This window comes from Molothrus ater, chromosome 1 (assembly GCF_012460135.2).
Source record: "Molothrus ater isolate BHLD 08-10-18 breed brown headed cowbird chromosome 1, BPBGC_Mater_1.1, whole genome shotgun sequence".
Lineage (NCBI taxonomy): Eukaryota > Metazoa > Chordata > Aves > Passeriformes > Icteridae > Molothrus > Molothrus ater.
Genome location: NC_050478.2, coordinates 21,297,857 through 21,324,416, shown reverse-complemented (window position 1 = coordinate 21,324,416; position 26,560 = coordinate 21,297,857). Strand labels below are relative to the sequence as shown.

Below are 26,560 nucleotides of genomic sequence, written 5' to 3'. Positions count from 1 at the left end.
GAAGTACGAGTTTCTTCAAGTGACAAAGTTCTCTTCCCCAAACTGAGTCTGGCAATTGGCAGCTCTTTAAAAAGACAATTTTTTTTTCTCTCTCCCTTCCCCTACTCCTTGATTTCAAAATAACCTTCAAGGCAAAAAGAGCAGTCCACAGCACCATAAAAAAAGAAAAAGAAACTGATTAAAACATTGCTTGAACAGAATGCTTTGTACTTTAACAAACTTCCATCAGATAAAACGCTACCACATTCCTGCAGAAGAAATCACCATATTACAGGAAACTGGACACACACATTCCTCAAAGAATTTCCTATTCAAAGTCCTACTGAAGAAACTAAACAGCAATACAAATGAAGGGCTTTATTGAAATCACTTGGAATATGCTATGAAATTTAATATCATATAATATAAGTGCAAAATCCCCTATATTAACAGGATGTGACACATGTGAAGAGAGGACATTAATATACATATAAATAGAAAAGCTAAAATATGTTTGACAGTGATATATTAAATGGCTACATAAATGTGACCATAGTTAGGAGCATATGTAATTTTGTTCCCCTCTAGCAGTATTTTCTAAAGCATTATACATAGTAAATTGCCTTTAATTCTAATCCCTGCTTTCTTATACGTAATAAAGATGTGTAGAAATATTGTAGGCACAAGCAAAACCAATGCAACAGATGTAAAACAGAGGCAGAAGCCAGGCACTTATTTGTTCTTGGCTGCCAGAGGTTTACGGCTGATCTTCTTTGACTTGTCATTGTTCTTCTTTGGAGGTTCAGGGTTTGCCTGCATGTGTCTGCCATAAAGACTGTAAGGAAAGGAGAAAAAAAAAATTGTGATACAACCATTAAACACAGACTTTTACTCTGCAGCACATTAAACAAAGCATCTAGTTACTAGGGAAGAAAAAAGGTCTTTATTTTGTCTCAACACACTGAATTTTCTATTAGCTCTCAAGCTGCAGTCATTAACATTTGGGTTTTTGTGACTTTTCAGGGGAGTAACATCAGGGAAGAGCAGGCTTTTGGAGCAGTGAAGGAGCAATCAGTTTTGCCTTCAGAAACTAGCAACCTTTATTCTGCAGTTATGGGATTAAAGCTCAGAAGGCTGCAAGGATGTGTATTCAAGTAGACAATGACAAAAATTGGGTTGAACTGGAGAGATAGAGTGCCTGCTTAGAGCAAAGTGAGCATCATCCCTAACCAGAAAACCCAGGGGCTTGATAATGTGACAGAGAGCAATGGTGTCACAGCTGCCTTTGCTGCTCACACATGATTGATAGCACTGGGACAGATACCAACACATCAATGCCACATTAGTAAGTACCACTGATTAAATGTTGACAAAGTATCCTACAATTAAGATGGCTAGCATTCACTGTGAAGCTAAATGGACTACATGGCTGAAAGGATCTTGCTAAATATCACACAGTAATTAATAGATAATTTATGAGTAATCCTGATTAGAATAAATTAAAAACCTACCCAAAATAAACAGAGCTCAAACTTAACTTCACTTATTGACATAAAGTGCTTTTTGAAGATGCACATTGTGGGTTTTGCTTGGGGTAATTTTCTTCATAGTGGCTGGTATGGGGCTGTGGTTTGGATTTGCATTGAAAACAGTGTTGACAATGCAGGGATATTTAAGTTATTGCTGAGCAGGGCTTGCACAGAACCAAGGCCTTTTCTGCTCCTCAGCCCACCAGCGAGGGGGCTAGGAGTGCACAAGTTGTTGGGAAGAGATGCAGCCAGGACAGGTGACCCCAACTGATGCAAGGCATATCCCAGCCCATACCACATCCTGCTCACCATAAAAAGCTGGGAGAAGAAGGAAGGGGGGATGTTCAGAGTGATCATGTTTGTTCTCCCAAGTCACAGTTACATATGATCCTGGAGGTCTTTTCCAACCTTTGTGATTCTATGACTCTATTCTATTTATTATTCTAATTCTATGTCGGAATACGAAAAGTTACCACCTAATTTGAGCTTTATGTTGCTGTATCTGGAAGATACTTCAACCTTGGCATTCCTGGACTGTGGAATGGGATTAAAGCTTCTTGTGGGGTGAAGAGGCAGTGCTTGCTTTCACCTTCTCAGCAGCTGAAGTTTTACATCATACTGCTAAGCAGGCTGCTGTCAAGGTGTGCTGTAGCCAAACAGCCTTGCTCAAGGAAAATACAACTGTAAACTATGACATTACTTCACCTTACTGAAATTTTATGTGTGCCATCACCTACTGTCAACAAGGGATCAGGTGGCATTTCCTGATGAAAGCAGAGAGCCCTGACCCTCTGCAATAACTACATGCTTCATATTAGCTACAATACACATAGTTTTATTTTATTTCTGAAGAGACAGAGCTCCAGCAGCACAAGGCTGTATTTTATCCAAGTATGTGTATTAATCAAATATACATCCTAAATAACTCCTGTTTTGGAAGGTGTTAAGTGAGTTGAGCGAGGGAGTCCATGGAAGGAGATGGTTCAGTATTATGAAAATCTATCACAGCAGAAGAGCACAGAAGTAAAATTCAAGGAGTTGTGCCATCAGAAACTGACCCAGGATAGAAGAAGTCAGGGAACAAGCAGCATCCTGCTCTGAATGATATGCAGTGCAGCATTTGAACCACTTTCAGCAGTAGTTTTGTAACTCTCACAAGATAGCACTAGTTAGGTAAATACAAAATTAACCTTCAAGCTGGTTTTCGGCTTTTTTGAAGTCCCTAGGTGGGACTTAAGGCACTGATTAACAGAGAATCCAGTGATTCACTGTATCTGAGCATAAAAATCTTTTGTGGATAGGATCAGAAGTCCCCTATCACTGTCCTGTGTTCCACATCCTGCTGCCCCACAGCTCCTTTGCCCTGTTAGTGCCAACCCAAAGAGGACTGAGACAGCTTAAGTGGCTGTCAAGTGTTACATACCCTCCTTTTGATCAAGTTGGTTTAGGCTCCCCCTTTTTGCTTTGGAAACTTTTTGTAAGTTTCCCTTTCAGGTGCTCCTTCTGGCATTCATTCTACCTCTCATTTCCTTCTTTCTCAGAGCAAATGCTCAAGCATGTGGACTGTTAGACCTCAGAAGAAAAAGGGTGTGGTGGGAATTCTACTGACTACACAGATGCTTTCCAAATGCAGGAAATCTGAATACTGACAATTTTGAATGAACTTCAGAGTTCTGGTAAAGTCTGCTTGGGTAATGCCTTTTGACTACAAAAAGAGGTCCAGAAGCCACAGCATGCATTAAGCAATAAAAATACCAACTGACCCGAGATATTTTTGATATTTTTTTGATATCTGCTCCTTACAATATTCAGTGCTATTGATGCCCCAGCAACTCCCTTTGTCCCATGCAAATACTACATAGGTAGTAATAGATGTACGTGAGTTGAAGGCATCTACAGCGCTTTGACATTCTTTTAACCTATTTTCACATCCAACCACTTCTATCAGCATGAGCACCTAAGTTTCATCCAGCAAAGTAATTACTGGGTTTGAAATAAGAAAATCAAATCAGTTTCCTTGGCAAAACGACAGGAGTTTCAATGCACATGGCTATCCCAACTGAAGATGAGTGCTTTACAATCTTTCATGGAGTCTGCTAGTCAAAGAGCAAGGATCAGATATATTTAGATGGTACAAGCCTTCACACACGGGGTCTCTCTCTCCTGTCTATACACATCAGATATGAGGAGACATATGGTCTCACAACAATATTTAAATACAATAATGACTGTAATAATGCCTCTGGGACAGAATTTGCCTTCTGTTACACTAGGGAAAAGAGAATTCACAATTCGCAATTAACTCCTGGTACAACAACAAACACCAGTTTTATAACTCCCAGGGGAAAAAAAAGCTTCAGGAAAAAAAAAAAGGAAAATAAAAACACTAATGGAGCTTATCTGCACAGAGAAGCAATTATCTGACTTTCACAAGAACCTATAACCCTTTAGTTTTAAAAGATGTGAAGTTTGCATAAAGTCTTCAATAATTTCAGTACTTAGTAGAAAGACCCAGAAACAGCTGTAGCCAAGCCGTACAAACTAGGTACATGCTCTTGTTCTGCATGAATGCAGAGTCACATGTGTTAGGCAGAGACACTTGCACATCATCCTGGGCAGCAGAGGTCAGCTGAAGACATGCCCACAGACAATTCTGCTGCTCAGCTGACGGATGGTGATGTGCTAGAGGATGGCACCTTGACACAGCTGTTTGCATGACCAGACCCTTAGCCAAGGCAGATTGTCTCCATAAACACACAAAAGAATTTTGACACAGACTGTGGCTATGGTTTCAAGGCAGATTTGTGAGATAAGTGCTGATAACACATTCATGGCAGTGCCTTCCCACTAGATATTTTGAAACTTCATCTGTTCACAGCGCTGGTACAGCTCTGAGCAGAACACTACACACAGCTTCAAGGCTAAAACCTCTGCTGAAGGACAAAATCTGGAGTGCAAACAAATATTTGTGATGTTTGCAGTTTGCTACAGTCAGAAGCTGGCTACTATAACCACAGCTCACAAACTGCAGAACCTTTGTAGACCGAGCAGCTACAGTATAGTAGGCAGACTTCTCATTACATAAAAATTAAAGGGGAGATTACATACAAGACTGAAAGTGCAGAAAGCTCTCAGACAGAGACTCTGAGAAGCTTTCTTTCCTTGTATATATTTTTAAAAGTATCTTTCATGAAAAAAAAGTTTCTTTGTATGCAGATGTAAACATGAACAAAATCTTCCTGAATTCTGCACCTTGCCCCACTGGAAGTAACAAATGACAGCAGCATGGCTGCTGCAGCAGCAAAACGAACATCAAGTGAGAAAGATGCTCATTAAACTTCATCATTCTGTCTACTTTAATGATGCTTTTACTTAATAAAAATTCCCTAAAGTAGTTGCAAGGATATTAGGCAAGGTCTCTGGTTATGTATCAGGGGTCTAAGCTGTCACTAGCAAGCATGCAGTTCAGGAGAGGCATTCCCAAGAGGCGAGAGTGGATACAGCTTTCTTGTAATAAATTCAGAGAGAATCAATAACCTCAGCTTCCCACATTACTTAAGCATTTAGGAAAGTAGGTGATCCTTTTAAATTAAACCACAAATTGCTAAATGTTGCAATTTACAGCATAAGATCAGGCACTGAACCTTGTAACTTGAAAGCATATAGTCTTGCTACTAAAATCTCTGAACTTAAAAACAGAACCATAGTTAAAATTCTTAAATTCATAAAGGTCAAAAGAGTCACTTTGAAAAACAAATTCAGCACAACTACCTCAATTTTTCTCTCTTGTACAACAAAATGCTCACTAGCCAAGGGCTAGAGAACTTGTGTAAGCTAGGGAACTATTGCAAAGTGTTTGATGCACACATTGATTTTTTTGAGTTTAAGCATTTTGAAAGAGGATTTCAAGACTGAGCCATGAGAAATACACTGGTATTTCACTTTATGTCTGTAACAGATCTGCAGGGTGAGTATGCAGTATAAAGAGGACAACACTGCTAAATATGGTCCTGGAGACATGCTCCCTCCAGCCATGTACTGTAATCAGGGAAACAAAGGTGAAATATTCCAGCTCTGCTTGATTTTTCAAAAGGTGAAGTTCAGAGTCAGGCAGATATTTAGTGCTCAGACCAAGCCTCAAAGTGGGTATTTACAGGGACCTCAACAGAACAGTCCTAAGCCCCAGCTGATTAAGCAGGAGAAGGGAAGGCTGAATCAGTGGTGGTATCACTACAAACCCAAAGCTGAAAGAAGTGCTTGCATGACTGATACATGCTGGCTACCCTGCACTAGTCACAGTGCAAGTGCATTTAGAGCTTTTGCCACACCAGTTTTTGCACAGCTAATTTGTTGCTCTGGTGTCCCCTCTGAGTGACTGGGACTGATCTTTTCTATGTGGGAGCTGCTAACATGTCATCCCCTCAAACCACATATTCTCTCTCCCAGGAAAGGGACAGATAATGGGATTTAACTGGTCAGTAATGTACCAGTGAGAGAAAAATTGCTATGCAAGTATCCTATTATATTGGTAGTTCACCAATAATGTTTTTAGTTTTTGTGATGTAACTCAGAAGATCTCAGTGAAGAGGAACACTGCATGGGAGAGTGAAACCAGTACCTGTTTTCCTTACAGCCAAATAGCAAACTGCAGCTTTAGGATTCTTAATAAGCAAACCAGACACAAGTGATTCATTTTATTCAGCTAATTTTTTTCCCTTTGTTTTCAAGTGCTCTGAGAGCAGATGGCAGCAATGCCAGCAATGTCCATCATCTGAAGCTCTTGCAAGTTTCTTCAGAGCCTCTCAGTTCTGGCCTGTCCCTGGCTGTGCAGCTCTCTCCTGCTCCACGATGGAGGCAGCACTGGCTGCATGAAGGGGGCAGGTGCTGGCAGTGCCAGGTGCTGGCAGTGCCACGTGCTGCCAGAGCCTCTGGGCCACTGAACCTCAGCTCTCAATGTGCTGTGAAACTGCTCCGCTATTTTTAGGTTTGGGTGCCTTCCTCTATAGCCCACTGCCACTCTGGGATGCTTAATGCTTCAGACAGCCCCAAATCCATACACACCAGAGCCCAGCCCTGAGATACTCCCAAGTGTAACAACCAGTGTTATTTTTCTGTTCCTTCCACCTCCCTCAATTATCTTCCATAACCCAAAGTTCCTGCAGACTTTGCCTGTCACTATTCTTCCTAATTCCCCTTAAGTCCTGCATTTCACCTTTTAAAGAGACTTTCTGCAACACCAGAAATCCCTAATATCCTCAAATGCTTTTTTTTGGTCTTCACCCCACAGGCACTCGTTAGGGGAACTGATTATCTCTTCCCATCTTGGATTAGCTCTTCTTTTTCTTAGCTAGTTTCATTTTTTGGAGCACAGATTAGGTAAGAAGAAGAGGATTCAGCACAGGTGGAGAGCTAAGGATTCAAGCCCATTTCTCCCAGTCAGTGGAGATCTGGCTAATGAAGCCAGTGGAGTAAAGAGCTTTCTGGGTGATCAAGTACAAGTGTCTGCAGGGAGATTCTTAGCTGCACTGCTCTGTTAAAGATTTTCACCAGCTACAGAGGACAGTGGGTAGCTAGCTGACACACAGACACTCATCTTTAGCTATTTTAAAATGCTAGATGGAGTCCACCCAACCACTCCCTCTGTGTTCCCACTCTGCACTCTCACAAGCTGTTAGCTATCTTACATTAGAGACTGCTGAGTCACGCAGTCCAAAGTTGACTTACTCAGAATTCCTGCCTAAAAACACTCCAAATCTCAACAAGCAAAAAAAAAGTACTCTGCCAAAACTTTCTGGAGCTCACTGTTTCAGCATCTGCGTAGAATGTGCAACCTCCAAAATAAATCCCACGTGTCTCTTACTGGCTACTTCACCATTCAGTTTTCCACAGGGCTCCCTTCTACTGGACCCCTCTACCCCAGTCTATTTGCTGCTCTGAATACCTGAAGAAAAGAAAGGCTCAACCTCTACATGCCACATTTCCCACCCTCTATCCCTACAGGTTACTGTCAGAGACAGACCCTGACCAGAGGAATCTCTGGCCTCAGCTCAGAGATCCCAGACCTGATGTGTCAGTGAGGGGAGATTTGAGCTGAGGTAACTATGATTCACAAACACTTGCTCTACTACTGGGCTGGCAACAGATGCATAATTTTAATTCTGCCAGACACATTTGCTCTTAAAATGGTTAATTTAATCCTTGCTTCTTTGAACTCACCATCTTGCATGTTATGGGGAACTAATGTCTTCTTTTCCCATAAAGGAATTCCAAATAGGTGTTAGGTATTTCTTTAATTAATACACAGTAATAAAAGAAAGCCTTCTCCTTATATTCTCTGAGGCTAGCAGCCTTTTGAAGCAAGTACTCTAAATGTGAGGCTTGTTAGGGAAGCACAGCTGGAAGCTCATAGAAGCCTAGCGAAAGAAAAAAGATTTCTTTTAAAGAAAATGTAGAGGCCAAGATTTGCAAAGCTGGCTAATGACTTTGCATACCCAACCTGAATGATCTTACAAGAAGCATGGCTTTTGGCAGACACAATTTTGAAAGCACAAGAAACACTAACATCTCATTTCTGAAAGACCTCTCCCCATACCCAGGGACCCCAGCACTGAAAATCTTCAGCCATGCTACAAATCCAGAGAGACACACAAGGGGGGCCTCTATGGAACTGTCACAAAGACAGAAAGGACAGGGCATGCTCATTCTTATTTCTTTCAAAACAGAGACAAACAGGAATTAAGATTTCATCTAGGGAATCTATTATGCTGATAAAACACCCCCCAACTAGGCCAGTATAATGAAACAGCAGCTTGAGAGCACGAGGGAGAGAACAATTCGCTTCTGCATGTGGACAGTCCTACCAGAATATTTCAATTATGCATGATTTCTCCCCTGGGACTCAGATCTTCAAGTACATTCAGGAGGCCTGATCTCGTTTCTCATGCTCCATTTTGAATGGAGCAATGAGTTGTTCAGCCCACATGTGCAGACCAGTCCCTGAATTCATGCCAGGCATGAAAAAACAGCATAGGCCAGAAACTGAAGTTCTTAAGGGTAAGAACTGCCATGGACTGCAGTGGAATATTTTCCTACTTGCTTCCATAGATGAAATAGTGTTTTTTTACTTAGGACCAGAAAAAACAATTTCATGCCAGATGCAGGCATCAGTTTAAACTCTGAGGGCTGAGGTATCTACTAGAACAAATGGCATCCTACATCTAATTCATCAGAAGCAAACAGGAGCCACAGAAACTGCAGGGGCATGCTCAGCTTCTTTGGCAGATGCCAGCACAGGTAGCTGCAAATAAAAATGCACCACTAAGAAGGAAAAAGACAAGCCAAGTGAGAAAGAAGTGTGTTCAGTTTACTAAAGTGATCTGTATCAGCCCAACTCTTATCTTCATGTATTCGTAATTTGTGAGCATGAGTTAGATAAATCAATAGCTGCTCTATTTCCCCAAACCACGTTGCTGGGACAACATTCAAGGCCATTTGCCTGATCTCAAACTAACCCTGGAGTTAGGCAGCAAACACAGTACAGAAAACATACTGACATGCAGCACAGACATCCTCCTGGAGACAGCTGAGCACAGTATTCTTCATTCTTATGTTATTTTAATGTTGTTGTCTGCGTAGAGTCCTTTGGGCTTCAGTAAAACAGTGCTCACTTTCCTTTCTGAATGCTACACTGCTGCTCAGATAAATGCCCTTACATAATCTTTATTATTGATTTATTACACGCATTTTGCTGTGTACCTGATTAACATTTAAAAAAAAGGAAAACAGAGGGCAAAAAATAGCTAAGTGCAAGCTAAGGAACTTTCTTTAAGTTATTATATGTCCAGCAGGTATGTATTTCTTTTCCAGTAACTAGACAAGGTGTACCAATAAAATGTATAGAAGGGACCCTGGGGAAATACTGATACGGAGAGTCTCTTTTTCTTTTTTTTAAGCAAAATTGAAGTGTCTGAGTTAATCTGAGCCTGCTCTGCTGCACACTGAGGATGGCCAGTTTCACTGGCAGTAGCATGGAGAACATTCAGGAGACTGCAATTCCCACACACAGGGTTTAATCAGCTGCCCTGCTCTGCTGGGCTGGCTCACACACCTCTCCCAGGGTGTCTGCCTCTGCCATCCCAACTGCCTGCGGGGCCAGCTCTCCAACAGATCCTTAAAATAAACATAAGGATTGAACAGTGACAAGGGACACAGTGACAAGGTGGGGAACTCAACCAAACTAACCCGTCTGAATCACCTCCTCTGAGACCCTCAAAGGGGAAGGAGGAAGTCCCAGTCCTGTCACACATTCCATCTGTGTGACCCAACACAAGAAACTCCGGCAGGCTCTGTGAGCTCTGCGGACCACTGTGTGAAGGGAGCACAGGATTTACTGTGGGATGCTCAGACAGAGTTTTGGGACTGAACAAGAGTATTTAAGGATTATATAGGACTTAGAGGTTCTTATGAGGACAGAGCAAGAGTGGAAGTGAGTGACCAAGGATGACAGAAGAGAACAAGTGCAGGGAAAAAGAGACAGGATGAGGCAGGGAATAAATGAGGTCAACAGTGTGTAAGTAGGAGGAGGTCAGAACACTTGACTGGCAGAACTCTGTGCCAAATCACCTTGACTTTGTCCTCCCCAAATCCTGTTTCTAGCTGTTTTCTGCGTGAGTGTGCCCTCTGTTCTGGCAGCATGCATACATGTCGTCCCATCAGCATGTTCAAGTTCAAGACAGATCAGCTGGTCAATAGCATGGACTGATTCCCATATACTGGAGTGACCAAGGGACTCCAGGATCAGCCTCCAGAAAGACTCAGGGGATGTAGGCTGATGAGACTGGGTCTGGGGGCTTGATATTTGAAACATCGAGATTGGGGAGCCAGGTATCAGAGGGATCCCTGACACAGGGTCTTCCCAGAGCATTGCAGGGAAAGGTATTGAGGGTTACAGTCTGGCTGTTTGTCTTCTCTGTGTTTATGTGTCCATCTGTCCCCCCATTATGCTAATCTCCCAATGGTTGGCCATGTGTATAAACGTGTTCTGAGACTGTGGGCAGCCTTGCTACTGACAGGACAGGAGAACAGGGATATGGAGCAGTTACTCACTGCCATCAGTGAAGGACTTTACTTGGTTCCTCCAGGACACTGGATTTAGCTGCGTAAACCATTACCAGGAAGAGGGTGAAGAATAGAGGAAACTCACTTCACTTTATGGCAACACTGCAATGAAAATGTCACTTTTTGACACAAAGTATCACCTACAAAGTGCTACATCTCAGACATTGCAATTTCACTTGGCCATATGAATTGGCTTTGTTTAACTCATAATGGATACACTTTGCAGAAAAGCTGTTCTTGGACTGTTTTTGAACCCGCTTTAACAGGTCAGTGCAGGTCTTTCCAGTTCCCAAACACAGCCCTTTCACCTACTCCCTGCCCAACGTGGCACAAACATGCCAATTATGTCAATCTTACAGACACCTGGTAAGTTGTGCTCTGAGAAACCAACATACGTGCAAAGGAAAAAGGTGATTCAAAGCCAATTTCAAAATCATTGCCATCATATATGCTAAAATGCTGAAATATTGAGAGCCAAAGAATGAGTAGTTCTATATGGAAACAAAACATATCAATACAATGGTTTTCCAATTATACAACTTTACTGTGGAAGACCAAAGATGGTCCCTCAGAAACCACATAACAAAATTATACAGACTATTCACCTAATTTTCCAGCCAGTTTTGAACAAAGCATCACAACCTTAATAACTGGCAAACAATCACTGGGTTTTAAGCAAATCTTTGGTGATTTTCCATGGCTTTTACTGTGCCAACAAAGCTGTTCCAGAATCTTTCCAGGAGGGACCTATGCTATGTGGCAGCCAATAATCTTTATGGCAACACTGCAATGAAAATGTCGCTTACTGTAATGAGCAGAGATCATAAGTTAAGCCCCCAGCTACCTTTCCATTATTTTTCATTAGAGTTTTCCTGGCTTTGCTATGCTTCAAAGTACTCAGGGAATTACTCCAAATGAGGCTTACTAGTCAGCTCTTCATTACTCAGACCACACTGAAACTGAGCATCAGCAAACTGAACCAGCTCCTGAGTAACACAAGACAGTAACATTTGCTTGAATGTTTACCATTTCTTTTTTAGTTTGTCCTCTTTCTTAAAGCTCTGTTCTGTAAAACAAACTTGCCCACAGTTGGAGGCGGTTCTAAAACAACAGGAAAATCACATAGTATTTTTCCATGACATTAACACCTTGAGCAAAGGGTTGGGCTTCCCTTCATCAACCAGAAACAAACTGTGATATAGTCATGTCTTCTTGACAGTAGTGTTTTTCCAAGACTTGTGTTCCATAGTGCTAGATGAAGTGGGTGAGATAAGAAGTCTCACCCACTATGTGAATCCTCACCCTTTGAAGAATCCCTAATTTATGGCAGATTTTACACTGGCTGCCTTCCCTCTCACAAAGCAAGAAGCTGACCAACCTGCTGGAAAGAGCTGTAACACTGACATCATTTAAGTTCTGATGTCATCCAATCCACACGACTTCCCAAGTTACTTTCACTGTCTTCCAGGGCCCACAGTGTGAAAAACATAAAGCCTTTTGAAAGACTTTCTTCTCCCCCAGTGTCTGTCAAGATGAAATGGCAATACAGCATCAGCCTGATTTTGATTTCAAAAAAATCAATACAAGTTTTGCTTCTGATTTCATTGGGTTCAAGGTTTGGCCTTTAAGGTCAATTATCCATGCAAGCTTAAAAGGCAAACTGCAGTTGCAGTGTGGCTCACAAACCCCAAACTATGTACAACAAGTTATGAACAACATCTAGGCTGGCTATGAACAGTGGAGTGAAAATTATGCTTTCTCATGAAGTGCTAGCAATAGCTAAGGCCAATGAGTCACACTGTGACTTTTTAATGCACACACTGACCAAAATAGTTTCTTTAGCAAGGAAAGTGGGATTATGCATACTGATCTGGTTTTGCTCAACATCCTTTTGCTGTAGGTAGGCAGCACTTATCCTAAATTGCTGGTGCTTACAAATGCTCATGAGTTAAAGGAAAAAACATGGAACTTTACTGCAAAGGACAAGAACTAGTTTACTCATCAGATATTTGCAAAAGGCACCCACAGGAACCTTCAAGCATGACGTAAAATAAACCAGTGATTCCACCTCCTTCTGGGAAAGAGGAAAAGGAACAGGCAGTTGCAAACACTTGCACTGAATCAGTCTAAGTAAGTGCCACAGCAACAACAAAGGCACAAAAAGTGCAACAACAGGGAGCCCAACACAATGCTGCAGTCTTGGTGGACAAACTGCACCTCACCTACTTTGCATCTTCTTTGAAACATGTTGGAGAATACATTGCAAGGAGGGCAAACATGGTCCTTGGTTCTTTCTTTCTGGTTTCTCAACCAACAGTTTTCCAAATCCCAGCCTATGCACACAAGGTAGCAAACAGGCACCCCCTTACTTGTGGAAGATATTAGATTGGATATTAGAAGAAATTTCTTCACTGGAACGGTGGTCAAGCATTGGAACTGACTGCCCAGGGAAATGGTGGAATCACCACCTCTGGAAGTGTTCAAAATACATGTAGATGTGGTGCTTAGAGGCATGGTTTAGTGGTAGACTAGCACTGCTGTGCTCATGGTTGGCTCAATGATCTCAAAGGTCTTTTTCAACCTTTGTGATTCTGTGATTCTAATCCCAGCATTCAGCTTGTGGTATGGAGCAGATTTATGAGAAATGCAGGAGTGGGAAAAGCAAAGTGACAAAAGATTTGTCAACAGCTCTCTGTCACTGAGAATGCACTTCATTAGCCTGTCAATTGCAGTGTCTAGGAGATAAATTTATTGACAACTTACTGTCAATTGATCCAACATCTATATAAAGCTCTTCTTATGCAATGAGTTAGCTGACTCAGATGATGATGAGATCTATAGAGAATTAATAGCCCTAAACTGCTCTAATTTCTAAACAAAATGCAACCAGAAGTGATAAAATCCCACCAACATCTCAGCAGCTAGACAATATTCACTGCTTACAGCACATCTTAGAATGAGATTCCCTTGATACACTCCATAGCTGGGGTAAAAGTATGGTGTGGGTATAAAGTAGAAGTCCTTATGCAAACACTGTTTTTTATTTCTATGGCCATATGTACTTGTGGGATTACTTTTGAAATACAGAGACTCTGCATTTTCTACTCCCTCAGTTTAGCATGGAAGCACCCAGAGATGCTGTATGGCAACCAAGTGCTCTGTGCAGCTGCATGCCTCAGCCTCTCACCAGGGCAAGGTATTGCTGCAAATGGTTAATTGATCCTGCAGTGGCTTTAACAACTGGAAGTCACTTCACACCACTGGCAGCATTCCTGCAGTGCACTCCCATCCTTTGCCTGCTTTGCTTTGTACTACCTGTTTTATCACTTCATGATAAGGCAGTGTCAAAGACAGCAGGCATAACCTATTCTGGCATCTCCATCTGGCTTTATATATCAGACTTGTGCTGCTCTGGTGAATTAGTTTCAGATCCCTGTTGGCAGATCAAAAGCAGCAATAATAACCACAAATCAATCCCTCTTTAAGGCCTAAAACATCTTCTCCCTCATAGCATGCCTCATTTCTTCACCACTCCAGAGCCATTATAAATACCAACTTTGCCTAGACACAACAGTTGTGTGCAGATACTCAGGCCCTGGAGAATTTGGCACTGTGTTTTCACCTGCTTTTTTCCTGGTCTATTGAGACAATCAAAATGAGAATAGAGAAGTGCTCATGTAGATTAAACATTTGAGTCCCTAAAAGTCAGAAAGCTGCTTGGGGCCAAAGGGAGAGTACACACAGAGGATGGCTGGCTTCCCTTAGTCTCATCTCAGGTAATGTATTTTCCAGCACTCATCAGAGCTGTGTTTCCACTGAAGCACCCAGCTACCTTCAGCTCACTGCTCAGTGCCTCAAGATGACAAACAGATGTTTTTGGATATAGAAAGGATGCATCCTCAGTTGAAAAACTGCACAGTGGACTGGCTGCTTTCTAATGGTGTTTCCAGACAGCTTCCCTCTTGATTAGCACATGCTCTAGAAAACAGGACTCACAAAAGAGATACATGAGGTTCAAGATCCACACTGTTGCTTCCATAGAGAGGTAACACCTGGATCCTTTCACCATGACTGTGCTTGTATTCTTGAGATTGCTCTTAATTTCCTCATGTTCACCTCTTAGGATTTATCTAAAGGCAGTGGAAGTTAAAAAAATGACTCCAAGACTAGGTAGCAGCTCTCTGCTTGGCTATGTATCACTACCAAAATGAGACTTTTACTACAGAAGTAGCTTTAGTTTGCTTCCTCTCCGTAACACCTTCACAGGGACAAAGCTGAATTTACCATGATGTAGCTAGGCAGTTCCCTGGATCTCAAATCACCCAGAGATACTGTGCTCTCAAAAAAATATAAATCTGTGCCTTGGATTTTACATGAAAAATGCACTTGTGCCGTAAAAGATATACCTGCATAAGCAGTGAAGACAAAACCTCTCCCTCTTACCCTTCTTTAAATCTTTCTGTCTTGTAACTTACAGTTTGAACTACATCTCTGAAAAGACTCCAACATCAGCTAGATCAGCAATAGTTCAATATTCCTACATTCTACTTAAAACAAAACTCAGATTTAAATAGCAAAAATGAGAGCTGCTTAAAGATCTCCTGAAATTCTTAAGAAAAAATTAATCAAAGATAAACATACACAAGTAATCTGGTCCCAACACTGCATTTGTACAGCTTGCAACAGCCAGAAAGACCTAATATTTCAGAATTACCACATAAGGGCTTGAAAAATATTTTCTCCTAAAATTCTTTTGAATACTAATGTAAAGTACTTTGATCCTGATTTTTTTCAGTATTTATTAAGTTCCACTCAATTGACTGTTTACTTCTTATAATTTTTTACTATACCCATAAAACTAGAACACTGTCTTGACATATGGAAAATGTGGATGGTACATATTGCTCATAGCTGCACATAATTTCAAGAACTGTAACTACTATTTCTAGATATTTTTTAAACCATGACAAAGATGCATGCTCTTGAAGAAAAATGGTGAGCCTATAAAAAGCTGCATGTGTTTGAGTCATCAAGTAAAGAGAGAATCATCATCTTCTCACAGTACGATTCTTCTCCATGCTAGTGGAAGCAGAAAGTCAGAAGGATTAACTGAAGACCAAGAAAAAAAGACTATCCTCTTTTTCACTCTCCCACTACTGAGCTCAGAAAAACGTTCAAAAAAGAAAAAAAATGACACTGGCAGCTTCTAGGACAGTTTAATAAACCTTAGGGAAGGCCTTAGTGTTGAATTTGCCTTCCCAGTAGAACCTAAAGCACTGCTACTAAAGCAATACAATAAAGTTTATGAACTTGTCTTTACTGCTGCATAATTTATCTTTGAGAAATGATTCTGTGGTGAACAACTGCTCTCTATGAATCTCTTTGGGCTTCAATGGACTGCAGGCTTTATCACAGCAAGTAAACTGGATCAAGATTGAACTCCAAACCAAAAGATATACAACATATTTTTGGATTAATGAAAAACACTTAATTCAAAAGTTAAATATTAGTACACTCAAGTATTTTTTATGCTTCATGTCACCTTCTGAACTACAAGTCCTTTTGACATATTTTACACTGAATCTTAAAAGAAACAAATTCCAGAACCACTCATATTTCTTTCAATTCAAGAAAATTTCCATGTTCTGTTTTATTAGTTTCCTAACAAAACACACACATACCCTTTCATTAAAATAATCAAACAAAAAAACCCCAACCAAAGCAGAGCTGAAGTCACAAATACAAAACCACACTGCAAATTCAAAATAAACATAACTAAACTTCATTAACCAAAGACAAAAGCATACAAACTTCACTTCTTTTCCTAGTAGAATGCTCATGGTGCCATTTGTTCAGACCACTTCCCAGCACTGTAGTTATCCTGCTCTAGAAAATGTTTCTGTTTTGGGGTACATGCTTTGTGCCAGGTCAGCAAGTTAATGTGTCTATGCAGCTCTTAGATTACCAGATTTAACATGGTGAAGCCATGGGAAATCCTAGGCAGAGGAAAAAAGGAAAAGGGAAGAAAACAGATCAATCAATTTTTAAACTCCAAACTCCCCTCACAAGTCAGATGGTGGGAACTGTAAGTTGTAACTCACAGTGGGATGTGCATATATGCTGTGGAGAAAACTTCATTGTCACTCAAAGCCCACAAGCCTGTGCAATGCTGACATAAAGAGTGGTGAGGAATGAGAACAAAGGGACAGACATACAAAATAATGGGCAACCTGATTTCCTGCCAAAGACTTATAAGACAAGTCTGTAGAAAAAGCTTTTTAAGAAAACTGATTTAACCCAGAAAAAAAACTGTGCTTAAGGACTGTTGACCTATTTGTACAGTAGGGTAGTTTTCATCCCTGGGTATTATGATTCCTGGTCAAATGGCATTTCTCCATACTTTTGTCTATTACAAGATAATTTCAGGATGCTAGATTATTTGATAAATTCCAACATTTCATGGAGTGTTCTAGGCAATGGAAAACATTTTATTAACTTTGATGAAAGCAAGAAAATGAAAGGGAAAAGGTATATTTAGGCACAGGATTTGTGGCCTCTTGCAGTGGTTAGCACATGCAGCTGTTTCAGCCATCCAGGTCTGGGACTAATGGCCTATAGACCAAAGAGCTATGGAATGGTTACCACCTTCTTTGCCAAGGTTAATGAGTCTGACAAAGAAGAACCCCCATTTCCTTCCTTTCCCTAAAGGACCCCCATTTCCTTCCTTTCCCTAAAGGACTTGCAGTACAGTTTAGGAACGCTAACACCCAGAAAAAAATTGCCTCAGGGAGAGGAAAAACAACCAAGCCAGGGGAAAGATGGAAGAGAGGAAGGAAGAGTTATGAGGTCAAAAGAAGGATAAGAGACACACAAAGCTTCAGGTATGGAAAGCAACTGGCCCTGGCAAAAGAAGATGAAACTGATATATTGCAGGAAACATGCAGGCAACTCTCATTTCAGTGAGGAAAGGGAGCATGGAAGGAATGAAGGAATAGAAGAGCATGCAGACCATCTGAATTCATGAAGCCTTTATGGTACAGGGGGCTCTTGACTGATGCAAGGAGCATACCCCTCCCCAGATGCTGTTCTCCTTATTCTATGATTTTCAGTAGCATTACTTCAAGAACAAGCACAGTCAGCACGAGCACACTGCAGCAGACCATTTCCCGTTTAAACATACAGGGTGCGTGGCACTTCTTCACATCCATCTCTCAGTCACATTAGCTCCATTAATGAAAAAATAAATGTTGCAAAAGGGAAGTATTAACACAGCCAATGCCAAGGACATTAATTTTAAAAATGCTATTTACTTTGTATCAGAGCAGTCATATATCTTGATCAGTTCTTAGTCTTGTCCAGATTCTGATTCCATGCTGTAGAGACAAACTCTATCCTGACTCTCCTTCCTGTACATGATTAATTTACTAGACATCTTTAGTACTGTACCCACTTGATGGGCTTCATACATTTAGTAGAAGACAGTAACTTGTATTAAAGCAAGAATGAGTTTTTTAGTGCAAATCCTGGATAGTGACTTACTGTAAAGTAGTCCCAATACAGCTAAAACTATCTGCGTGAAGAGAGAAGACACACAGCTCCACACACAACAGTCAGCCCAAACAGCTTTAGGAGAAATGTGCAGCTCCATGAAGAGTGGGTGGCTCCTCAGTCTTGAGGGGATCAATGCTAGGTCCAGCCAGCTGCCTATGAATACACTCAATATCTGTCTTTGAAGATCCAAGAGCTCAGGACCCTAGTGAAGACAACTGTGCAGGTAGCACACCTTCCTGAATCTGTTCCACTAACACAAACCAACCACAACATCAACTCCACATTTTCTCAACAGAAAAAACTACAGAGAGCACAATATGACTGCCAATGCACAAGGAAAAGGTCAGTCTCATTTTTTTTTTATTTGCCAAGAGAATTAGGCAGTCAGAGCAGGAGAACCTATGAAGCCTCTGGGAGGTGTGGGTGGTGATCTCAAACCACTAAGGATTTGGCAATTATCTCCAAAGCAGTCACTGTTGGGGGCAAACCAAATATTTCAATATTTTCAGGAATGGGAGAGGAACCAGAAGCAATTACTCTGTCAGGAAACATACCTATAGATAACTTGGAAATAACCTGCATATGTGAAGGCAAGTTGAGTTTATTTCCACCACGGCCTCACATGTCCAAGACGTGACTTCAGTCGTTCTTAGCAGACGCCAGGTGACCTCAATGCTCTCCTGCTCTGATACCACATTAGTGCCCGGCTCCCCAGCAGGGTTCTTTGGCAGACATCACATGCTAAGTTAGCATTACTAAAGCCCCAGCTGATATTCTCTTCAAAACTCCTCTGTTCCCCCTTTCTTGGTCTCTATGGCAACACCCAGCATCCTGCAAACAGCACGAGCCAGCTCGGGGCTCACTCTGCACTCATTCATCTCAGATGTTTGAAGAATCTCCTCTTTTCCCTGTACAGTGTTTCTAAAAACAGAGTTTTACTACCTGCTGATGTCCCCACATCTCTGACACAGTTCCACTGCTCTGTGTCACAAACCATCACAGCTGCCCCAAATGAGGTCTTACTCCAGACTCAGTAAAAGAGCCAAAATCAAACCCAAACATGTTGTCTATCACTGGAGCCAGAGTGTGGACATTCCCTTGAAAATCCTGGTTGTTGTGAGAGCTTTGCCTTTTGAAAGCTATCTCTGCTAAGTAAAGGCATTGAAGATCACCTGTAGATAGCCAAAAAAAAACCCAGGGAGGCAAGGACAAAAGAGCAGGACTTTACTTTGACCTGCATTTTTTCCAGGTTATATGTGATTATTCCTCACTTTACACTCATTCTGTACTTAGTTTAATTCTGGCTTCAGAGAATCCAGAAGGTTTCATTTAACTTGATTCTGTTCTTCTTTTACTGCACTCTTAAGATGTTATTTCAGTAGCGGCAACTTTCAATCAGATATTCTCAGAGCCTTTCTGAACATTTTTTTCTAATTTGGAAAATATTTTTAGGAAGAGGGGGATGTATCTATGGTGTACTTTTTATTCCTGCCAGAACAATGAAGAACAGGCCAGGAGTTCACAGCTTTAAGATAAAATAATCAACAGAGAAAATAAAAACATTTTGAAGAAAGAAAGAAACTTCCTTAAAGGAATTATATTCTTTTTGCAAAAATTAGTTTAATGGTACTTCTGTTTACGTGTAAGGGGGAAAAAACACACATGCTACAATGGGAGAACTGTAACTTCTCCCAGAGCATGGAAGAAAACATTTTCTTTCAGAAGGAAAAAGTAATTTTTGTTGAGACAGTATATAATTTTCCACACACAAATGTGCTCATCCAAATCCAACCTACATGTCTCCGTACCTTATGCTCAAATTTTCCCTCACTGCGTTCAATACATTAAGTGCTACCTAACTCCCACCTCCTGAATTCAGCAAAAACCCCTCTTTTTTCTTTAAAAAGAACCCCTTTGAAATAGAATGTATTCTTGTTCTTATGGCCTACAACTTAGAGGCTGAAAACAGCCATTAGTTAGCAACCTACCTATTACCCTGTGAAGTGTTAACAAGCATGCACCCCTGCTGTAAAGAAATTGCCCAAAGAAAAGAGCAGGGTAAAGTCCCTGGTCCACTCTGATCTGAAGAGACAAAACGTTCCAGGGCTTTATCATACAAAAAGCCTTGCTCTTCTATCCTCCTGCTCTACCTAACCTTTGTTAGCCAGCAAATAAAAGGATGGGCCACAGAACAGCCATGGGATTTGCATCCCTGCAAAGAGTCATGAATCCTGAACAGTGCCTAAATCCTGGGAGCTCCTCTGGAGCCACCTCACCACCCCAGGGACAGGAAGATGCTTGAGATTATGCACCACCATTGTATTTACACTGAAGGCTGCACACCCTTATACACTTGAGTTATCAAGTCACAACACTTGCTGGTTATTGTATTAAAACAGGGGAGGGGATGTTCTGAAACCTACACTTTTCTAGAAGCAAGAGGAAGAGATGATTCAAAATGGCTTGGAATAATTTTAAAGCCTCTTAGTTCGAGTTATGATCCCAAAATCGTATTATTTAAGTAATTCAAAGCAGTAACTGAGTTCAGCAATTTAGTGGTACTAAAGGAAATGCAGCTGACCCTGAGTAAACATGGTGAACCAAAATCACAAAAAGGAAAACCAGAGTCCTAAGAAAAGGACAACACAAGTTGGTTGTGCTTTTCACATTTGTCTGTCATACCTCTCTCCCAACTACTATTTGGTGATGGGAGGAAAGGCAGAAAATATTGTCTTATAGCCTATCCTTTGATTATTTGTGTCCTTGATTTCTGCTTTTACAAAATGCTCAAGGTTTCTGCTATTTCACTTCCTCCTATCTCTTCCCTTTGCCTAATCAGCTGATCTTTCTCATAGATCTTCCTGTTCAGGATTTTGGTTCTTCCCATTTCTTTTCTGTTTCCAGCTTGTCAGCCTGCATCTTCTTTCTGGTCTTCCTCGTGCATCACTTTTATGCTTTCTTCTTTCCTTTTCCTTCCTTGTTTCTCATCCTTTTATCACTTCTTATTTTATATAGGATACTCATCTTTCCATCTGTGCTCCCTTTTTGCCTCTCTGGTGGTTGGATCTGAAGAGGAGTAACTGTTTTGAGACATTAAGTAGGAAAATGAAGGTCCCTTCTTAATATTTTTCACAGCAGATGGGCACACACTGCACAGAGGGAATCTGCTAAAATGTGTTTTAAGATCTTTTCCTGGATCCCATATAATCATTCAAAAATATTTTAAAAGTACTTAAAGAGGATTTCCTATGAAACATTTCTTATAAAGCTTTATGGGAACTGCAGTAAGTTCCATTTTTTTCTTTAAAAAGCAGGCATGAAATAAAAGTTATTACTGACATCTGTCATATTTTAAATTCCTTTATAAAATTTAGTAATGGCAGCATAAAACAGATGTAGCATAAAACACTGTGAAACAATCTCCCTAACAGAGCATCCTTTAAGGAAAGCAAGTTCATCATTGACAGTCATTTAGTAACACAGGAGGCAGCTTCCCAGGAGATATTTGCTGCTGTTATATTAGAGGTAATTAAACTATAAGGTGATTTATTTCTTTGCAGCCACGTAATTGAACTTTCTAAAGCCATTAATGATACCTTATGAAAGTGTCAGCAGATGTGGAACATGATTATTCCCAGCAAAACTGCATTTACAACACACAGGGCCACAAAAATTCTACAAAATGCCATTTATTGGCAAAACATGAATATATTAACCCATAAAGGACAGTGCACTGAGGGTAGAAATGCTGTCACTAAATGCAGATCTCTCCACTCTTCCCCCAGCTCTCTCTTCTCTGTGATTGACAGTGATTTTCAGAGAGTAGGCATTATCTCCAGGCAAGAAAATCTAAGTGCATAAAAGATAGTTTTATATTAGTTCTATTGCAGCACTACTGATTACTAAAGGAAGCTCCAGACAACAAAATATATATATTTAAAAATAATGCATAATTAAGGGTGAAAAAACCCCAATGTGTAAAAATACGAGTATCAATGCCTCACATATTTTCCCCACCATATTAACTAATCCAGCAGAAAAATCCTTGATATGTTATTTGCTGATTGACGAGCACAGAGAACTGAGACCTGAGCAGAGAATTTTATTGTGGGAGACATTTTCATCTGCAGCCAAATCACCAGGGAAACACTTTGTCAAACAGCTTCACTCTGCAGGGACACTTTGTGACAATATTGGCAACTTAAGAATTTGTTCTGGTTTTTCCAAGAGCATCTACCTGTCCATGTTGAGAAATATTTACAGCAGCACTGCAATTCATGCAGATGACCAGCTTAAAACACAGGAACAAGTGTTTCACATTTAATGGCAACAATATGTAAAAAATATATGCTCACAAGCTCTAGTTTTAAAACAATATTTATCTCTTTATCTATATATAAATTATCCAATATACTTTTTTGGAGGACTTTTATACCAAATCCATGTACTTTCATAATAACTGACATTATATCAAGCACCTGCAGGGCTACAAATCAATACTTGTTTTCAAGTGCTCAAGTACCTCTTTTATCTCCTCCCTCATCCTCCCTTTTTTTTAACTGAGGGGGGACTGAATCTAACAAAAGGCTGCTTTTACACCATCAGGGTAGGTAAGATGCTGGTGTTCCAGCAGAACACCATGGGTTAATATATTCACACTTCTGCTGCTCCCAAGAAATGAATCTGAGTCCTGTTGATTGGCTTGAAGCTTCTAATTATTTTCCGTGTTGAACAAAATTCTCACAATTTTTCACTGAGATGGAAGGAAGAGTGACCTACTGTGACATTTTCTCAGTTGATAACAGTCATTCGGTGCCCTCAATGGCTCAGCTGAGCTGTCCACAGTGGGCTAAACATCACAAATCCAAATGTAGTCTCAGTCAGGATTTATGTATAAAATTGTATGCACAATTCCTTTATTCATAGATAAGCATAAAACCCCCAATAAGTGGCTAAACAAGAGGGCTAAGACTACCTGTCATGTGATGGAGTAGAGGAAATGAGGAGTGCCACTATTTCTCTGCAGTCAAGGCATACTTTCATCCCAGCAGATCAGCAGCAAGGAACTCCCAGGTTCAGTTCAAACTACTGGTAAAACTCCAGTCCCTTGCATCAAAAAGGGTAAATTTCTCCTTTGGATTCTATGCTTAAACCCTTTAAGCCTAAATGATACTTCTGTATGTAAAAATGAGGAGTTAAGCTGAATAATTAAAATTTTTCTCAGAGAAATTTCCTTAGGTATATAAATGCCATTTTACCTGAGCAATCTGCCAATGGTGTTGTTCCACCAACTAATTTAAAATATGTGGTATCAGGAGTTAAGTTCTAGCTGCCAGTCAGCTGGAAAATAAAGAAGGTTTTTATCCAGCACTGACCATCCATCTCCAGCACTCCTATCAACACAGGATCCACTCAAACCTCCACTGCTGCCCATCCTCCTTACACTGTTTGGAAACATAGAATTATGCTTTAAAAAAGCTCACACCAAGCCACATGTATACTAAGCAAAACTAACAGGCTGAAAAATAGTCCGAAAAGGTTACCACTACCTTCTTTACCCTTTTTTAAGCTATGAACATACTTTAACAGTTATCTCTTATGAAACGTTTCTCTATGTCACCTACTGTTATCTCAAGTTCCACCTCAGACAAATCATCCCCTTTGTTTATAGATAAATTCTGGCAGGGATGAAAGTTGAATCATTTGAGGTGAGACTTTAAAATCACAACTCTTCATACCTGCTGTTTCACCTGGTTTTTTTTGGTTGTTTTTTGTTTTGTTTTGTTTTGGTTCTTTTTTGTATTTTTTGGTGGGTTTTTTTGTTTGTTTGGTTGGTTTTTTGTGGTTTTTTTTTTTTTCATAAAAAACCTCCTGAAACAAACAAAATTAAAAAAAACTCCACTCCAGCACATTCCTACATCATGAGCAGCTTAGTAAAAACAAGTGTGTGGATCTCTTTTACAGGCTAAATTACTCTGTAGAGAAGAGCAAGGCACCTAATACTCTCTGAGACCATCAACACATGTCTCAGTGACAGATGTTCTCCTCTTATGAGGGACAAGCCCCCAGCACAGAGTTGCTTCTGGAGTGGCTATCCAGGGGGGTGCCCAGTATCCCCGTTTACTTACCCTTGGTATGAGAGGTAGAAATGACTCCTCTGAGCCGCATCCTTGATCTGATGCTGCTGATCCTTTCCTAGTGGATCACTTTACAAATTTTTTTTCCCCCCTACTATATATTGTTATCTTTGTTTTGTTACAGCCTGCAGTTCAAAGGGCACACAAATAAATATAAACCAGACAACAATGTTGAAGTTCTTACACTCCAAAAAGCAGAGAGCACAAGCCAGGTTGACTGAACACCTCACCTCACATCTGGGAGAGGAAGTGCTTTCCCTTCCTAGCAGAGCGTATGAACACAGCTTGTTACAGGCACTGCTGCGTTAACGTGACAGCTTTACAAGGCCCTGGCTTGCTCAGCAGTAATGATCTTTCAACATCCCTGTCAGATCAATGCACAGCTTTCCTCAGGACCCACTTACTGCAACACTGCTCAGGAGGGAATGGAACTCTGCAAAACTGCATTCAAATCACACAGCTCTACCAGGAGCTGCTGTAGTGAGAGACAAGAGGATGCCTGCAAAGTCCTTCAGTCTGGGATGCTGGAATGACACATCCCTGATCCTTCATTGCACACAGCTTTACCTGTGTTACCTACCATTATTAAAGATTTTAACCTTCATGATCTAGTTTTGTTTCAAGTCCTTTCCCACCACTGGGCTGCAATTTTTGGCAAATGTCTCACTCCAGCTGGTCTTTGTCCCTGGCAAACAGGAGACGGTGGTTAAGGTATTGAGACAGGCAGTTAAGGTATTGACCTGAACATGGACAAACTGCAAATGTAAAGAAAACATGGGACATCTCATTACCACAAAAACAAGCTGGTTTTCACTCTCTCCTAAATGTAAGTTTAGATACACATAGCTTGATCAAGAAGACCTGCTATAAACAGATACAAAACAAAAACCCAAGAAACAACAGTTCAGCTATTAGCATGGGGCAGCAAGTAATTTCTTACAGAGCCCCTACAGCAATTTCCTCTTAGAGATAGAAAGTGTTTGAGTGGATTGGGTAGCTGAGAAAGATTTGATTTTTCTTTTTCAGTTTTTTTAAGAAATGCTTCACCATTACAATCTAACCTGGTAAAACTAAACTTCAATTTTTTTTCTAGTTAAGCCATTAAGTTTTAATACTCTTGCTGTGAACAGCATTGCTATTAGTCCAAAGTTGTTCAGACAGTAATTATTATGTACCTTAGTAACAGACACAGGATGTATAACTAACAAATAATTTCTCATTTTGAATGTATTAAGTTTTGGACAGTAGAAAGTCTACCTCACAATTTGGAAGCTGTTTCTCAAGGATCTTATCTTTCCCTACTCAGAATTACTAACATGAAAACATCTTTCTTCCAAAGTGTCAAACACCAGGCACTAACACTGCATGTGTCTGAGTTTTGAACACGACTTCACTGAAATGACACTGCATAAATCAAACATGCCTTCTCTGAGAGGAAGACATTAATACCTGACCAAACCATGATAACATTGTTCCAGCTCAGGAAGCTGGACCCCAGCATCTCAAAGTGATGTCAGAAGACTTTTACTAGGGACTTAACACCCAATAACAAGCTTTAGGGCACAAGCATTAGAGTCACCTAAAATGCAACTGTTGAGTTGTAAAACAGGGCAGCATTACAGTAACTCAACAGAAATGTATGTCACCACTCAGTGCACATAATCTCTTGGTAAGAACTTATCCTACTGATCTGTTTTAGAAGAAAGCAAAAAACCAGAATGCTGGATGGCAGAAGGAGCCAACATCAAGCCTCGTCTCCTTGCTGGGGACCCATCACTGGGGGCAGTTACACAGATAAGGTCATAACAGAGAAATTGCAGATGCTGCATTTTCAATCTTGCTTCAAAACTATTATTTAATTCCTAATATATTGCTGTCTCCATCTGAAGACCAGAAATAGTATGAAATTAGGATTTAGTACTTATTCATGAGATCGAATTTAAGCAATTCTTCTTTTCGGGATTGCAGGCTTGATTCTCCTCTCATTTGCTCTCACACAGAAAAGGAGGAACTGCCAAGGTCAATGTCAGTGCAAGAAAGGGATGAGTCATTCCTTAGCTGCAGGTCTGCATGGAAAGGGAAGAAGTGATTTCCCAGCCAAGGCAGCACAGACAACAGAAGCAGTGAAGAAGCAGAGCTATGAGTTTCAGCTGCACAGGACTGCTGAGCCGTATGTTGTTGTATCCTTACTGTTATTCATACTCATTAAAGCCAGCTCCAATGCTTTCTGGCATGCTGGCTATCAGA

The 26,560-nt window shown here is 40.6% G+C and overlaps 1 protein-coding gene across 2 annotated transcripts in view; it reads right to left on the bottom strand.

The window, feature by feature from the left end:
- Positions 1–342: 342 nt before the first annotated feature.
- Positions 343–26,560, bottom strand: part of RSU1 (Ras suppressor protein 1) — a 102,085-nt gene continuing 75,867 nt past the window's right edge. For both annotated transcript variants that reach the window (XM_036379039.1, XM_036379040.2), the window contains exon 9: positions 343–814. In XM_036379039.1, coding sequence (XP_036234932.1) covers positions 712–814 — 103 coding nt within the window. In that variant the 3' untranslated portion in view covers positions 343–711. The remainder of the gene's footprint in view (positions 815–26,560) is intronic.